A 16,814-nucleotide genomic window follows, 5' to 3' on the forward strand; every position below is an offset into this window, starting at 1 on the left:
AGATTGGTTCCGGAAAACCTGGAATTTTGTATAGCAGGTGTAGGGTGATACAAAAACCGTGAAGATCCCCCATGGTCCACTGATGTTTTCAAAGCAAGGAGCAGCTAATACGCATTAAGTGAATGTTCATTCTTGCTTAAAAATGTATGACATGCTCTGCTGAATCACATCAAATGCTACGTAGACCAGCATCCTTTGCAAAATACATAGCACTAAGTGGTCCACCAGAAGTTGGCCAATGGCCTATTCATGGACCACAACCTATTTTGACTCTGCTTTGGAGTCACAAAGCTTTCGTACATGTAAGGTTTCAAAAGCTATAGAACACATTATAATTGCCACAGAAATACCTCCAAAAAACATCCTTCCTATAGCAATTCATTTTTTGCTCTGTCAATAGTGTTGAGAAATTTGGAATTCACATCCTTCACTAAACGTATTTTCATTCACTGGAAGGGCAAGATACAAATTTACTAAACAGATTAACAGAGGTTCTGTTAACACAGAGAAAGAGAGACACCATGCAGATGCAATAGCAAACCATAGTTTTCTCTTACATGTACAAACGGCAGCAAACTTTGCGTTTGTGTATGTGAAGAGAGTATGTGAAGTCAGTAGATTAGAATATTTCCACATTAGTGTAGCAACAACAATAACTTGCCATTGTATCTGAATGTGGCAGCTTATGGTTTGCTGCTTAGCCTTTTCTTCTCCTGAGATTTCCTGCAAAGCAGCAGAAGTTTAGGATCAGAGTTTTCCCTCTCCTAGATGGGATACCTTACCACGTTGATGAGCCCCATTTGCCACTGTCATGGGTTATAAACAAAGGAATAAGTGTATTGGATAGATCCAGGTCTAGTTCTCACACTGCTGCAATTTTAGCATGCTGACATCGTGCTAAAAATCTAGTAAGAGTTTATCTGTTTAATAGCATAAATAATAATAAAAACTTTACTAATAGTATAAATTAAAATGTTCAGGTTCATATTATTCTCACACAGTTGCTGTGCTCAAGCTTTCCAATGTCCTAAGTATATGAACATCTTGGATCCAGTGCAATTATCTGCAAATTTTCCTGTTAAATATTAAGGACTCGCCTGCCTCACTGGAAGTCAGGTCACCCTGTGAGTTAATCTAGTCACAAAGTAGAGGTGGATATACAGGGTCAAATGATCCAGCTACACTTGTAGTTCTTCAGCAGTGACAGAACAATTACAGCATCTTGCAGTAAAAGAAATTTAGTGCAGTGTTAGTACAAAGTCAGCTTTTTCTCTCCAGAGAAAAATTATTCTAGAAGAGAGTTGTAATGTTTCTTGGTATTAAGACATCATGTTGACTATTCGTTAAATTTAAATTTGCTCCGTTGTCTATAACCTGCTCTTGGCCTTAAAGTTTTACTCTTTGGGTTTGACTTGCTGGATGCTTCTATTTTCATTATCTAATCTTCATAAAAAAATACCACTTTAATGGTGTTATTGAGATGGAATGATGTCTGTAGTCTCCCTTTTCATATCTTATGTAGAGAGGGGGCTTTATTTTGAGTTTGTGTTACAGTATCTTAGATAAGAGAACAGAGGCATAATAATATAACACACTTATTATTTAGGAGTAAATGATATTTTTGTGGGATAAATAAATCATCCTGCAATCATATACTTTGTCCATAATCACTTGCTTATGTAGTGTAGATGGAGGATAATCTAACACCACACGTGAGCTTGTCCTTTTCTGAGAATTTATAGCTATGCTGGATTCCCAAACTCATTGGTTCATCACGGGTTTAATAAGCCTTTGGTTAATTGGTGCTGCTCAGAGATACTTTCTGTTAAGTTGTGGGCGAACATGTCAGACGACACAGCGATTCTTTAAACAGCTCTTCTTTATTCAGATGCCAAAACAGAACTAGCTGAGGAGCTCAGTCAGCCTGCTTATATAGAGCTCCAGAACAATGCAACTGTTGCCATTTTCTAAAACTATCCAATCACTGAACGTCACTTTTCGATCCTTCATTTGCATACAAAACTATCCAATCACTGAACGTCACTTTCCGATCCTTCATTTGCATAACTATCTACATTATCCCCCTGCTGGCCCAGGGTGAGAACTTCAGTACATAACACTTTCTAAGCAGCTGTACTACATAGTCCAGGAAAGCCCCCCTAATATACCTTGCAATGCTGAGAGGCAACTCTTGGATCTCACTCTGTCTTTTTTTAATCACCAGCATCCCTAAAAACAATGCTGATCTAGGGAACAGTCTGGGTTGCTTTAGCAGTTGGGGGCAGGTGGTTAATTTTCTCGTTAACTGTGGCTTAATTGTTTGTTGTTGTTTAGTTGTTTAGTCGTGTCCGACTCTTCGTGACCCCATGGACCAGAGCACGCCAGGCACCTCTGTCCTCCACTACCTCCCGCAGTTTGGTCAAACTCATGCTGGTAACCTCGAAAACACTATCCAACCATCTCGTCCTCTGTCGCCCCCTTCTCCTTGTGCCCTCCATCTTTCCCAGCATCAGTGTCTTCTCCAGGGAGTCTTCTCTACTCATGAGGTGGCCAAAGTACTGGAGCCTCAGCTTCACGATCTGTCCTTCCAGTGAGCACTCAGGGCTGATTTCCTTAAGAATGGATGCGTTTGATCTTCTTGCAGTCCATGGGACTCTCAAGAGTCTCCTCCAGCACCATAATTCAAAAGAATCAATTCTTCGGTGATCAGCCTTCTTTATGGTCCAGCTCTCACTTCCATACATCACTACTGGGAAAACCATGGCTTTAACTACACTAGCTTAATTGTTACTTGCTAGTGACTGAGATCTTGTATTCATAAAATCTAAGGTCACACCTGATTATATTCAATGCAAGCCCGAGTAAGATTATGATGGAAGTATGTAAAATTCTGAACCATGGCTAGGTAATCCAATCGTTTTCTGTGCTCTGATTCCGTGATTCATTGCAGGGGCAGGAACTCTGAGCACATGGAGTTCTTGTGTCTTCAAGGTCTTCTCCATTCAATGATGGTTGCTGTTTTCTTCAAAGAAGCCCAGGGCTTCCTAACTGAAGGCTATCCGCTTTTTTCCTCACAACAACTCCATGGGGTACATTAGGTTCAGTGAGATAGTGATTGGTCCAAGGTTGCCTAGGGAGCTTCACCAGTGATTGAGGATTGGCATCCAAGTGTCCCTAGTTCAAGTTCAGCATACTATCTACTGTACTAGCTTCTGTGGAAGGGACAGATAGATGGGAAGTGTGTATCATGAACTTTTCCATCTTCAGACATGAATTATACCTAAACATCCCTCTTAATTCTATGGCTTAAATATGCTTGCTTAGGCATCAGAGCAGCATTTTGACTATTCATTAACCAATGCATTATTGGGAAATCCTATTTACTATCTTATTTACTTCAAATATGCTTGTTCTTGCTTTCCCTGTTTTCCTAATGATGGGAACTGCATGTTTAGCAGCAGCTAGGACTATCTTAGCATACCTCATCTTGCATGAGGGTTTGGTTCCAAGGGTTACATGTATACATGGAAAGCAGATGTAACAAACGCCTGGAGCCTCCCACAAAGCCAGCCTGACTTCTATAAGGTAGCCGATAAGGAAGAGAGCATCCCCAGTGCTCCCACTGGGCCTTGCTCAGCAGGGTAGACTGAGAGCTTAAAAGGTTTTCATGCCAGGTCTGCTTGGGGTTACCCAATGCAAAAAGAGGTTTTAAGCTCTTGGCCTTGACTCTTGGGCGGAGCCTGCTCAGCATGCCAGCTCTGGGAGTGTTAGGGATGCTTTTGCAAGATCTTGCAGAACAATCTGACTTCCTGGGAGATCTCGTGAGTGTATCCTCACCACTGCTAGAGCTGGCACTTAGCAGGCCTTGCCTGGAAGCAAAGTAAGAGAACTTAAAAGCTCTATTCGCACTATGTCTGCTTGAGGCTACCTTCATGCTACACTTGCAAGGGTTTGGGGTGGAATTTGCACGCCCAGCATCAGAACCAACACATCGAGTTCTGTTCCTCTACCTGCTTTGGTTTTCATGTATTCAGCCGAATGCCTAGGCTACACTTGTGTACATAAATGTGCACACACACACACACACATACACACATGCATATACTTACTAAAATTGTGATGCAAAATCTTTTTGTGTGTCTTGATTCTAAATACGTAGTAAGCTTTTGTAAAAAAAAAAAAAAGGCAAATGTGGCAAGCGGTGCTCAGTTTGACTGAAAGCTCTGTGCCTCAGTTTCAATTTAGAGATAATATTCTTCCACTTTTCCTTGTCTGTATTGCTGCCTGTGCTGTTTCCTTTTCTCTTTCCAGAGGTGATGGCATTCACAAAGGGAACTGAAGTCATCTCCTTCTTTCTCTCAGTTTTTTCTTTTTTATAATCTGATTTTATAGCATTGTGCAATCCTTCTTGATGACAGGCTCACCAACGCTGACTGAGTGCATTCCTGTGTTATATCTACCCTTGATTTCACTAAAATATTCTAACATTTAGTATTCTTTCATGGGTGTGACTTACACTTTTTATAATATCCAGTTAGTATACTTCTGTTTTTATGAGTACTCTAAATCAGAATGGGAATGTGCATGTACAGGAATAGATTTGTTCATCTCCATAATTGTTTCTTTTTTTCTGAATTGTCTAGCTTGGTGGCATGGTATAAACTCAAGATGCTGGTGATATTTTTCATTAAACCTCTGTTGCCCTCCACTCCGTGTTTCACACTAATTATTTTCTTCCCTTACAGAAATACACAGCTGTTGGGGAATTGGGAAAGGCAACTGACACATTTGATTCTACAGGCAAAGTAACAGAAGAAAAACCTTACGGTAAAGAATCACATAACGTGTTCTGTTCTGACTGTTTGACTGCAGTGCTTTGTTTAGATTGCAGCAAAGATAATAATAATAATAATAATAATAATAATAATAATAATAATAATAATAATTTATTTATATCCCGCCCTCCCCAGCCGAAGCTGGGCTCAGGGCGGCTAACAACAATCAAAATAATCCAACATTCTAAAAACATTCATTATAAAATTAATTAAAATCAAATTAATGGCAACCATTAAGCAACATTCTGTGCAGATTGCCAGAGGAGGGGGTCAGGCTGCGCCCTGATCAAAGGCCTGGTGGAACAGCTCTATCTTGCAGGCCCTGCGGAAAGATGTCAGGTCCTGCAGGGCCCTAGTCTCTTGTGACAGAGCGTTCCACCAGATTGGAGCCGCAGCCGAGAAAGCCCTGGCTCTAGTTGAGGCCAGCCTAACCTCTCTGTGGCCTGGGATCTTCAGGATGTTTTTATTTGCAGACTGTAAATTTCTCTGTGGGTGTCAGGCTCAGGTTTGTAGCTTATTTTTAAAGGAATTTTGTTAGTCTAGCTGACAGATTAAATGGTTTGCAACATCTTGGAAATGGGGATTCTTTGTCAGCTTTTAAGATGACTTCTGAGAAACTGAACTCAACACTTGAAGGTCATATAAATCCACAGACCCCTAGTTACTGAGCGCATCACTGTAATTAATCAGCAGGCATTTAGGAACTGTAACTCTGCATATGTTAGACTCCAGCTCCCAATATGCCTGACTGTTGGCTATACTTACTAGGTCTAATGGGAGATGTGGCCCTCCAGATGTTGAACTCCCCAGTTTCCCATCCCTGGCTTTAGTTGCTTAGCTTGCATTTCAGCTTGGTCCGTTCCCAGAAACCACCAGTGGATTGTGATTGATATTGCTTCTTTTTTAGATGAGGAGTTGGAAGGACCCTAGCTCACTGATAGAGTGCATGCAAAGGCTCAGTCCCTGGTATCTGAGTTAGGGTCTGAAGCTGTGGAGAGCCAATTCCAGTTAGCATGAACAAGAGTGATCTGGATGGTTAGTGCTCTGACTCAGTAGAAGTGAGCTTCCCATATTTCCTACCTCTGTCTCTACATGCATGTGGTAGGGATGTAATGGGCATTTGTGCTTTTAAAAGGTGGTATGTTGTGTGCAGGTTTCCCTTGACTAAACTTTCAGAGATCACAGAAGCACAGACTTGTAGAGTTGGAAGTGATCATGAGGATCATCTAGTCCAACCCCCTGCAATGCAGGAATCTTTCACCCAACATGGGGCTCAAACTCACAAGCCTGAGATTAAGAGCCTCACGTTCTACCAACTGAGCTATCCCCTCCTGAGCTGTGTTGGGCTAGCGTGCACTGCCTGAATATCCTCAAGCTTGTGCATGCACATCCTTGGTGTCTCAACTTGGTTTGGGCACAGAGAATGAGTATGGTGTCATGTTTTCTTCTGAATTGACGCTCTGCAATCAAAGTACTACTATGTGTGCTTTTAATGAAGCAAGAAAGAAAAAGCATGTAAGTAGTATGTTGGGTGTAGAGGAATTGGGGTTGTAATCACTTAAAGTTCCTGCTGTGGGTATGTAAGTATTTGTGATGCCTGTTTGTGAGGTGATACCTATAAGGCTTCTTGCTCCACTAACAATAGCCATAATCATAGCATAATGGGATGACCATGAGTTAACTGTCTATTGTAAATGTTTTCTTTCATTCCACCCACCCTAGGAGATGATCCTTCTGTGGTTGATAATGCAACGGGGGAAGTTTCCAGTTCTTACTACTTCCTCAAAGTAGACCCTTCTCTTCAGATCTTTCTATCACCTCTCAGTGCTGTTTTACATTTCAGACAAACAGCTAAATCAACAAATTCATCCAAGGAGGAGAACAAGAGCCTTTTAAATAGCTGGAATGGTTGCTAGGTTTCTGCTTTGTTGCGTGCCTTGCTTTTGGTCATATGCAAAGATGCATCTCTCCTGTGCTTCTGAGAAATAACATGCCACTAATTGCGGAGCAAACTTGCTACTACTCTCATTAATTCCTTCACAACTTAAAGAGAACAGAGCTATAGATAGCTGGTCTCCTAGCAACTGCTATGCAACCCTCTGTATTTATAATACCCAGTAACAGGTAACCATGATAAATTATCTTCTGTTGCCTTGTGGTGATAAAGGAGGTCTCTGTGGATTTTTTTTCTTTACTCCTTTTTCTTGCATGCAGTATGTTCTCACTTTTCCCACACCTCTTAAAATATAATATTGCCTCACAACTTATACTGCCTCACAGACCTACCTTCATTTTAATTCATGTCTGTTGCTTGATTAATTTTTAATGCTGAATGAGCAAACTAGCCAAAGGCCCAATTCAGATATTATAAGCCAGGGCTGAAGAACCTCCGGCCTGCAAGCCTAATTAAGCCTGGAAGATTGGCCCACCAGGCCATTTTGATCAAATTACACCCACTTTTGCCCCTTACCTGATTACATATATGATGTCAGGTATAGAAAACTTCAAGCCATGACTCAATTTCTTTTAAAAATCCTTGATGTGGTGTACAAAAACAGATCAACAGTAAAAGCTGTAGATTAATAAATATTGGCAGACCACAATAAAATCATTACAAACAAGGCTGCCATCTTTGCAGTAGCAGCTGAAAATAATTGCTGCAGTTTTCTACAAACGTTTGCCACAAACCGCAAAAAGGATCATCCACCATAGTATTTTGATGTTGTTTTTAATCTTGGCTTGTATTTATAATTATTAGTGTTATATATTATTAGTGCTATGTTTTGTCCCTGCTTCCCTGGTGTTTGTCCTAGCAGGAGTATAGATTTGCTACCAATTTCTGATTTTTTGTACTTGTACTATTTGCTCACTTGTTTGTGAATAGTAATTAAATTTAAAGCCTCTTAAAAACAGAAGCCCAGGATAATTTGAACAGTATCTTAAAATTCACAAATTATTTCCCAAATACAGTGCTGGGCTCAGAGTATACCCTCTTCTTATGGTAAGGTTCCTATTTTTCAAATCAAAAACAAAAACTGAAATTTTAGTCCTACAAAGTGTCCAAAGGTTGTTTGAAAATAAGGTCTTTCAGGCACCAACAGCAAAAGGAAATGTTGAAAGAGCTTTATTGCTTACCTCTCCCCACCCCATGCATGTTTTCCTTTATAACTGGTAGCAGGGATGTCTTAAAAATATCCTAAATATGTTCAGCCTTAGAACCCATAAGAGTTTATGATGTTAAGCATGTGAATATAGGTCGTTTTTTATTGTCTTCTGTTTTCCAGTGTTGTTTCACTCTGCTCTTAGGCTGAGATACCCCACCCCACCCGCCAAAAGTAGCAAAACAAAAATGAAATGCGTATGATTGATATAGGTCAAAGGAAGGCCTAATAGTTACTGGGCAAACTAGAACAGTTTTTTTTCATCAGGTGAAGATGAAATGCCTGTGTTTGGTAGGTAGAAAATGCAAACATTCCCATTTGAGAAATGTTCAGATTGGTTCTTCATTTATACAGAAAAGCATTATTTAAGTCTAGATATTTGGTAGAGGCAATAGGAAGTATTTAACATTGCACCAAGTTGACTGTTTTGTCAGCGCAACCATTTCAGTTTGCCAGACTGAATGATGCCCCCTTCTCTTCTCCCTGTGTGTTCTCCTGATCCTTCCAGAATCAATTGTAGGGGGAGAAGAGAGGAGAAGCCCCATTGTGCAAGCAGAAGACCTTCAAAGGGCTTCCGCCAATGGGACTCATTAGGTAAATCCCACCCATTGGTTCAATTTAGAGATTAACCTGTAGGGCTAACATTCTTATATCAAGATTACTTAATATTAGCTATTATTTAAGGGAAACTTAATATTTACAATTTTTAAAAAATCTGATGTAAATCAAAACATCATAAAAAAAATTTGAATGATTGATTTTTACACACCTGCACCCACATGCCATGAGTCATAGGAGCATGATCTTAGAAGCAAACAGGGTGTCTGCAGCACCAGGGAGCCTGTCTCTCCCTCTCCTCATTCCCGTACATATTGTTCCCCTCCTGCAGCCCTGACTGATTTATGAACTGCTGCAGCATTATCATTAATGACACTTCATTTAGACTGCTGCTGGGCACAGTAGCAGCATCTGCCATCGCGGTTCCAAATGTTCTCTTTGTATAAAGTGAGATATTAAAGTTGTTTCCTTCCGATACAGCATAAGAGATGAAATGTTTTCTTTTCAAGGAATAACCCTCTTATCTGTATCACGAGAGCCATCTGTTCAGGAAGGGAGCTGCAAGTGCCTAGAAGAAGTAAAGAGCAAGGATTAAAGCATAAGAAGAAGAAGAAAAAGCCATTCATGATATTTATTTATTCCTTGGCAGGAATCCATTGGGATTCACCAGAGGGAGGGAGGCTGAGCAGAGGGGATGTTCAGGTTAATAACTGCAGGAAGGATAACCAGTTCCAAATCTGACCTTTTGGTCAGAGTCCAAATATCTGTATTCTGTTGCATTATGTTCCTGAAGTCTATGTTTTGGTTTCTCCAGAAATCGGTCTTTGACGGGAGTTGTACTCAGTGTGCTTGTGATTCTTTTGAGCCGTCTCTTGGCAATGTATATGTGAGAGTGTGGGCGCATATGCTAGAAAGGCGAGATTTATATTCTGGCTGTACTGCATTGGATAATGATAACTAGATTATGTAAAAAGTGAGCATCATAATACCCTAGAATTATTAATGTGCTGGAAATCGGAACCCAGATAGCTAGGCCATTCTAAATTTTTCTTTAATCTCTCGTGAGGAAGAAAACGTTTTGTGCACTGAGTATTTCATAATGTATCTACTACATTCTCCCCTACCATGTTGCACATCCTAGTTATTAAGAAGAGTCTTAGATCGACTTGCATTTGCATACATTACAATTCGATAGAGGAAGATTTTCATAACATTACATAGCTTATCAGAAAAATGAGCGTTCAGATTGGAGTGGAAGCAAATAAGCAGCCAAATCCTGTGTGCAGAAAGTTCCGTGTTTATGGGGTTATATTTCTTTTTCTCCCTCTGGTAATATAAAGGCTGATGTGTGTTGAGAATTTTAAATCAAATAGATTTATGAATATTTTGCCCCTCTTTTGGTCCACATATCCTTGTGTTCAGGATAATGTGATGCAAATTAGATACCCCACATATCTTTTAACCTATTCATTTACTTGCACAATTATTCTGTGGCATAGGTTAAGCCATTCTTCCAAACCTGGTGCCCTTCAGGTTTTGTTGAACTACAGTTCCCATCATTCCTGACGGGATATCTTTGTTAGTAGCGCATGAGACAAAAGGGGAAGAGAAGAAATTACATACTTTTGCTACTTAGCCTTACTTAACTTTCTGGACTATTGCCTGACTCTTTTTTTGGACCAAAAAATGATGACTGGCCCTAATGTCATTTAAAATGTTCAAGGTTGGTATTGGCTAGTCAGTTATATTTTATTTATTTAGGATATTTATATATCCAGTTCACAATGGGCAGTTCACAAATTTAGAAGCAACACAATACAAAAATAAAATAGTGAATATTAAAAACTAACATGGGCATGAAGCAGATGAAGCTGCCATGAAGCAGATGAGAACAATAAAGACACGACTAAAGAGGGAAACAGCAGAGGGAAACAAAATAAATGGAAGAACTAAAAATCAGTAAAACTATAGGTGTTCCAAAGCCTAGGAAAATGAAAATGGCTTCACCTGGTACCAAAGAGATCCTCAAGCCCTTTTAGGGAGAACATTCCATAACTGGGGTGCCACCACCAAGAAGTCCCTTTTCCTGGTCATCACTGTCCTCACCTCACTAAGTGGGGTAATTTGAAAAGGGCCCTCTGATTTAGATGTTAATGGCCAGGCAAGTATATACTACCAGAAGCAATCCATTTGGAGCTTTATTATTTAATACCATCACTTGGAATTGGACCCAGGAATGGACTGGAAGTCAATGCAAATGATGATGGACTGGTGTGATATGCTGATATCTACTGTCGATAATCTTGCTATTTTGGGCTAGCGGACATTTCCAGACAAAGGCAACACCATGTATAATGCATTGCAGTAATCCATCTGGGGTGTTAATAGAGCATAGACAATTGTTGCAAGACTATCTGTTCAGATAGAATCATAGCTGGTATATCAGATGAAGTTGGTAAAGTACTCAATGTATTGTCTTGGCTTTAATATAAAATCCAAAAGATCAGCAGCTTTCTTCTCAATTCTCCGAAGTGCTCAAAGTTTGTCAGTTGTTACACAAATAATGAATACTGAAATGTACATATGCCCATGTTTTCTCTTTTGGCAGATTGGATAACAAAAGAGGATCTTGAGAATGTCCTGCAGAAGTTCACAGGCAGCATCATGCAAGTTCCCCCGATGTAAGTGCTTTGATAAATAGTTGAACGTCATCTTTGGGAAGCCTGCCTGCAAAATCTCATTTTGCTGGCAGTAGAAAGTGACCTCTGTAGAGCAGAAAGCTGGCAAGACAGGGCAGTCTGGAAAGAATTTATTAACTTGACAGAATTACAGCCAAGAGTGACATTGACTTGAACAGCGCATGCAAATAGCTCATGATGCTGTCTGTTATGACTGAATTTCAGGCCTTTGGTCATCACTGAAGCAAAGCTTTCCCTTGCCTTGAATATTTAAACCAAAATCAAATAGTATTGCTTAATGGGCAGTGTTGCATTTTAGGACACTTTTGTATACCAATAATAGGAAGTGTTCTCAGTGAAGGTAACAGTGCTTCTTGGAGGGACGCTTGAGGCAGTCCAGTCCAATTTACACAGTGATCATGCAGTCTTTGAAGTACCAAATACAATGCTTGGCATAGAAACTGTGGAAGTGCCACTTGTTCTTGGCAAATGCTCATTCCCTTATGGATCCCTGTGTCAGAATGTTAGGGTCACGTATGAACAGGATGGTGATAAAATGTATGATGAGGTGTCTTCATCAGAGATGAGCTAATTTCAGATTGGCAGGCATCTTCTCTTTTTTATTGAATGTTAATGGTTCAACTATGCCTATTAAATTCATAAAGGCAGACCTTGGTTCTGAGAATGTGAGAAGGGTCTTGCTAAATCAAATCAAGGTCTCCTAGTGCTGGACTTAGCAAGTTTCAGCCACCATCAATTATACCAGAAACTGAACAGTGGTCCACTGGTAGACCTTCTGCCCACCCCAGAGCGCTTTTTAAATGCATGACAGCAGGCAATGAAACATATATCTATATTGTCAGGGAACTGCCATCGGCTCAGTGGCGAGGGATAGAGGGGGAGTTGTGTTACAGGGAGCCTCCGAAAATCTTGCGAAGCAGTTCCCCACCTCCAGTGGAGAAGAGGTGCAAGGACCAGAGGATGCTAGAGAGAGCCTGAGCAAGCCGGAGAGGAGGGAAGCACACCCCTGCCATCCTCAATCATGTGCAGTAGTTTGAGGCGCAGGGAGAGGCGGAAAAGGCTTGGGGTGACGAAACTTTTATGTTGGGGGAGGTACAAAAACAGACCACTCCCGTATTCTGCTAGCAATTGAGCCAGACATGAACTTATGACGCTCTTCATTGTAAATAGTTTGCACCAAAATAAAGCCTATAAAAGACAGGTCGGAGTCCTGCCTGGTTACTCTCGAGCAACCGCAACAGCATCTGACATGTGTGTGTATATGAGATTTATTATTTATTTATTCACCTGGACAGATGGTTCTCCTTAGCACTATTCTGGATTGAATCTGTTGTATTTGTTGTTTTGTAAACATCTTAAAGATTTACTTGTATTGAGTGGTATATAAATATATGAAATAAAATGAAATAAATAAGAAATACCCTGTTGTATTCACTCTTTGATCAGCTATTGTGCCCTGAAGAGAGATGGACAGAGGTTGTCCACTCTGGTTAAGAAAGGAGAAGTTGTTGAAGCAAAGCCTGCCAGACAAGTTATGGTCTACAGTCTCACTCTTAGGAGTTTCAAGCCGCCATTCTTAACGCTTGGTAAGGATCCAATAATGCGGTGATAATTTTAAAATGTGAATCATGAGACCTAGGCCAAACTAAGGAATTCTCCCATTGCCTTTTATTTTAAGTGCTGTATCAGTGAAATATAGACCACCTTTAGACAATTGAGTAACTTGGATGAACCACATGGCCATTATCTTAATGTGCTGAAGTCAACATTATTTTGACCTATGGATCTACAGTGCAACTATATACGTAGCAATGGACTATCGATGCGTACAGACTGAGAATCTCTGGGCCCTGTGTTTCAGAGAAAGACCATTAAGGACAGTAGTGATCTTCCTGCTGAGTCCCTTTTGCCAATAATCAGACAGGGATGTCAGCCATGACATGCTGTTCTCTTTTCTATCGAGTGTGATGAAAAGGCAGTGTAGGCTAAGCTGATGGATGTAGACCCAGGAGATCACAGCTGCAAACACTACCCCACCCTGTATGAACTGGGGAAAACACTGATTGCTCAGCCTTTGGACACTTTGGTAACTTATGGGAGTGGTTGCAACATTGTTCAAAAGCGGAAGTAAACAACTTTGCACATTTTCAAAGTGTTAAGTAAGTGTCACTTGGTGAGGCTAACAGTTTGGGTCTATGTTTGACTTGCAGGTTAAGTGCTCTCCTCTTTTGCATAATATGCAAACCGTGTTTCAATGTACTATGTCATTTCAGTGGTTACGACTTACTGCTCGGGTGATTTGCAGCTCTTTATAGCGAGCAGATTTTAAACTGTCTTGGGTCTTCCTGGATATGTGTGATGTGCGTAGACTTTTAAAAGTTTGCTCAGTGCTTTAAAATATTCATAGATGCTTTTTGCTAGCACTTCAAATAATCTCCCCACCCTTCAAGCAACAATGGATAAATATATGACCTGACATGGTATCTTTCTTCTTTTTCTTCTTCTCCTCCTCCTCCTCCTCCTCCTCCTTCTCCAAATGAAGGCTCCGAAGTACTGAAATCCTGAAGCTGGTGCTGTAAAGTGAATGATTGTTAAGCCGGTGCATTTTATTCCTGTTTGCTTTCCGCTCTTCGCCAGCTTCACAATCTCACCCTCACATATGTTACAGGATGAATAATTTATATTATAACCCATAAATATTTTAATCACTCTATTGTTTGCTTAGTGCATTTTTACATTTCTATGTAAAGTAGATTTTTGTGCTATGCTGGCAATTTACCATGTCACCGTTAACATTCCAGATGTTGAATGTGGCGGCGGCTTTTATGTCAGAAGCTTGGTCAACGATATTGGCAAAGGTAGGCACAGACAAAGCACAATCGCTCGGGGAGCAAGTGTTCCTGTTAACAGAGGGCCAGATCAGCTGTCAGTATCTCTGGCTGCCAGATGTGCGCACTGGGGCTGCGGCACTGTTTGCCGTGGTTTGGACCTCTGTAGCACAAGATGAACCTGAGTGAATTGACTACAAAAGTGGTCCTTCGAGGGCAGCAGTAAAGTGGTTGGTTTGGCCATGGACTTATGAGAGAGGAGTAAGAACTCTCTTTTCCTGCAAGATAAACAGATGGGGGTGGAGAGGTAAGAAAGTTCCTGTTTTTAAAGGTTACGATGATAAATAATGCTTTGAAATCCGAATGCGCAAAGTTGCAAACATGATATAACCATCCCATCTGGATTTGCCCCTGTTGTTTATGATGACTTAATCAGCTTTTCCTCTGACCTGAGATGTGATCCCACAAAAGGAATTTTTATTTGGCTATACTTCACCCAGGGAGTAACATAATCATTGACAGGAGGATAAGTTCAGCCATTTTTAAACACTAAGCTCTTTTAGATTCTGCTCAGCATGAACAGAACATAATGGCTGTACACCAAGAATTATTGGTGCTCAACTTTCCTCCTTTGGCAGAGACCGAATTCAGTAAGCAGCCATCGGTGTGTAACAGGGTTTGAATGGCAACTGTGTAATATTAATACTCTGTAATGTGAACACTAGCTCTGTTTGGGGCAGCACTGCACATGGGAAGTCTCCTGCAGGCGCTTTTCATTTTTAAAGGAGTCTAGAAAGGTACTACATGTCATGTCAACAGCTTATTAAGGCATGCAGTTTGACCTTGTGTCAAAAATCTTATCATAAAATGTGTTTGTGCATTACTATTGTTGTTGTTAAAATTTGTTAGTCACTTTATCTTGCCCAAGGTAACCCAAAGCAACTTACAAAGAAACAAAAGCACATAGATACATTAAAACCAGGGGGGGAGCAAAACAACAACATTACATCCCACCCACTTCTAAAAGGCCACTCATAGTTAGAGGCCAAAGGCCTGGTTATAGAGGAAAGTTTTTGTGTGGTGCCTAAGGAAAAATGATGGTGCCAGCCAGGCCTCCCTGAGAAGAGCATTCCACAAGTGGAGAGCCAGTGCAGGAAAGGCTTTTTCTCGTGTTGCCACCCTCTGGACTTCTCATGGAGGCGACACACAAGGAAGGGCCCTAAATTATGAATGCAGGGTCTAGGTCAGTTCATACGAGAAGTGGTCCTTGAGGTATTGCAGTCCTGAGCCATTTATAGGTTTATAGGTTAAGACTTTATAGGTTAAAAATCATCACTTTGAATTGGGCCCGAAAACTAATTGTCAGCCAGTGCATTCGGGCCAGGATCAGTGTAATATGCTCAAACCGTCTTGCTCTGGTAGCAACCTGGCCAATGAATTCTGCACCAGCTGAAGTTTCCAAACCATCTTCAGGTGCATCCCTATGTATAATGTGTTGCAGTAATGTAGTGGGGAAATGTACCCCCCCCCCAATTGCATTTCCATGAGATGTGCAGCGTATTTGGATAATGAAATGTTTAATGGTTAATGTTTGTATAATGTGTCAAATGTTCAAGGTGCTTCAAGGTTCATTATCTAGTTGTTACCCTTACAACAACCCTGTAAGGCACATTAGTATTATCCCCTGCTATTGCTGAAGGGGGAACTGAGGTTGAGACAGAGTGGCTTGCCTAAGGCCACCTAGTGAGTTTATGGCTGAGGTGAGATTGAAACCAGGGACTTTCTGATTTGTAGCTCAGTTCCTTAGTCAGTACACGACACCAGATCTATCCATTTGGTATTTAAAGAATACATTGCCAAAGATGCACACTACGTGGTTTAAAAATACTCTGGGCTGTATCCAATGCCTTTAAAATAAATGATTATGACAAACATAGGTTCATTAATTCGAATGGATCTACTCTGAGTAGGACTGGTACAGGATACAACTCTATATTCTACCATAGTGGTGATGTTATAATATATATCCCATATTTCCCACTGGGGTGCTAGTTTCAAGTTCTGTAAAATATTGGTGTGCTGTTTGCAAGCTTGGCTTTTGTTTTCTCCCTTTTGATGCTGCAGAGCTGTCCTCCTGTGCCACTGTGCTGGAATTGACCCGAACCAAACAGGGACCGTTTACCCTAGAAGAGCATATTCTTTATGAAGACAAATGGACCATTGATGAAGTTGCTCGGTCTCTGGAGTGTTGCATGCCTCTCCTCCAGGAAGAACCGCCTTGTAAAAAATTAAAGATGGAGCTGTCTGAAGAATGCGCCATGAACTCTGAAGATAAGTGATAAGTCAGGTCAAGGAAAAAGACTGAATGACTGAGATGTTTTAAGATTGCTCTGGGATTGTCTTGTCTTCCCCTGTAAATTTACAGTCCAGTGCGTGGAGGATGACAAATTACAATGCAATGAAAATGATACCTTTCTATCTCTTCTGTTCACGCTGAAGCATACAGACACACACAAAGATGCCCAGCATTTATTTCCTTTCATAATGTCCGTATTGTGTTGTGAACTTTTTTGTCAAGGAAGCAGACTCATCACTACACCCTGTAAAAGACCTTGCAGGACACTTCTAAAATTTGAATTTGCTTCCATGTTCTTATTTGTTTGTTTGTTTGTTTGTTTGTTTGTGTACTTACATCTCACCTTTAAAAGCAAAGCCCCTTCAAAAAGCAAGTTA

At 40.6% G+C, this 16,814-nt stretch overlaps 1 protein-coding gene across 3 annotated transcripts in view; it reads left to right on the plus strand.

The window, feature by feature from the left end:
• Nucleotides 1-16,549, plus strand: part of TRUB1 (TruB pseudouridine synthase family member 1) — a 39,761-nt gene extending 23,212 nt beyond the window's left edge. For all 3 annotated transcript variants that reach the window (XM_028730201.2, XM_077930278.1, XM_028730200.2), the window contains 5 exons: nucleotides 4,746-4,827; nucleotides 11,163-11,235; nucleotides 12,700-12,839; nucleotides 14,055-14,111; nucleotides 16,206-16,549. In XM_028730201.2, coding sequence (XP_028586034.2) covers nucleotides 4,746-4,827; nucleotides 11,163-11,235; nucleotides 12,700-12,839; nucleotides 14,055-14,111; nucleotides 16,206-16,420 — 567 coding nt within the window. In that variant the 3' untranslated portion in view covers nucleotides 16,421-16,549. The remainder of the gene's footprint in view (nucleotides 1-4,745; nucleotides 4,828-11,162; nucleotides 11,236-12,699; nucleotides 12,840-14,054; nucleotides 14,112-16,205) is intronic.
• The last annotated feature ends 265 nt before the right edge of the window (nucleotides 16,550-16,814 follow it).

Source organism: Podarcis muralis, chromosome 6 (genome assembly GCF_964188315.1).
Source record: "Podarcis muralis chromosome 6, rPodMur119.hap1.1, whole genome shotgun sequence".
Lineage (NCBI taxonomy): Eukaryota > Metazoa > Chordata > Lepidosauria > Squamata > Lacertidae > Podarcis > Podarcis muralis.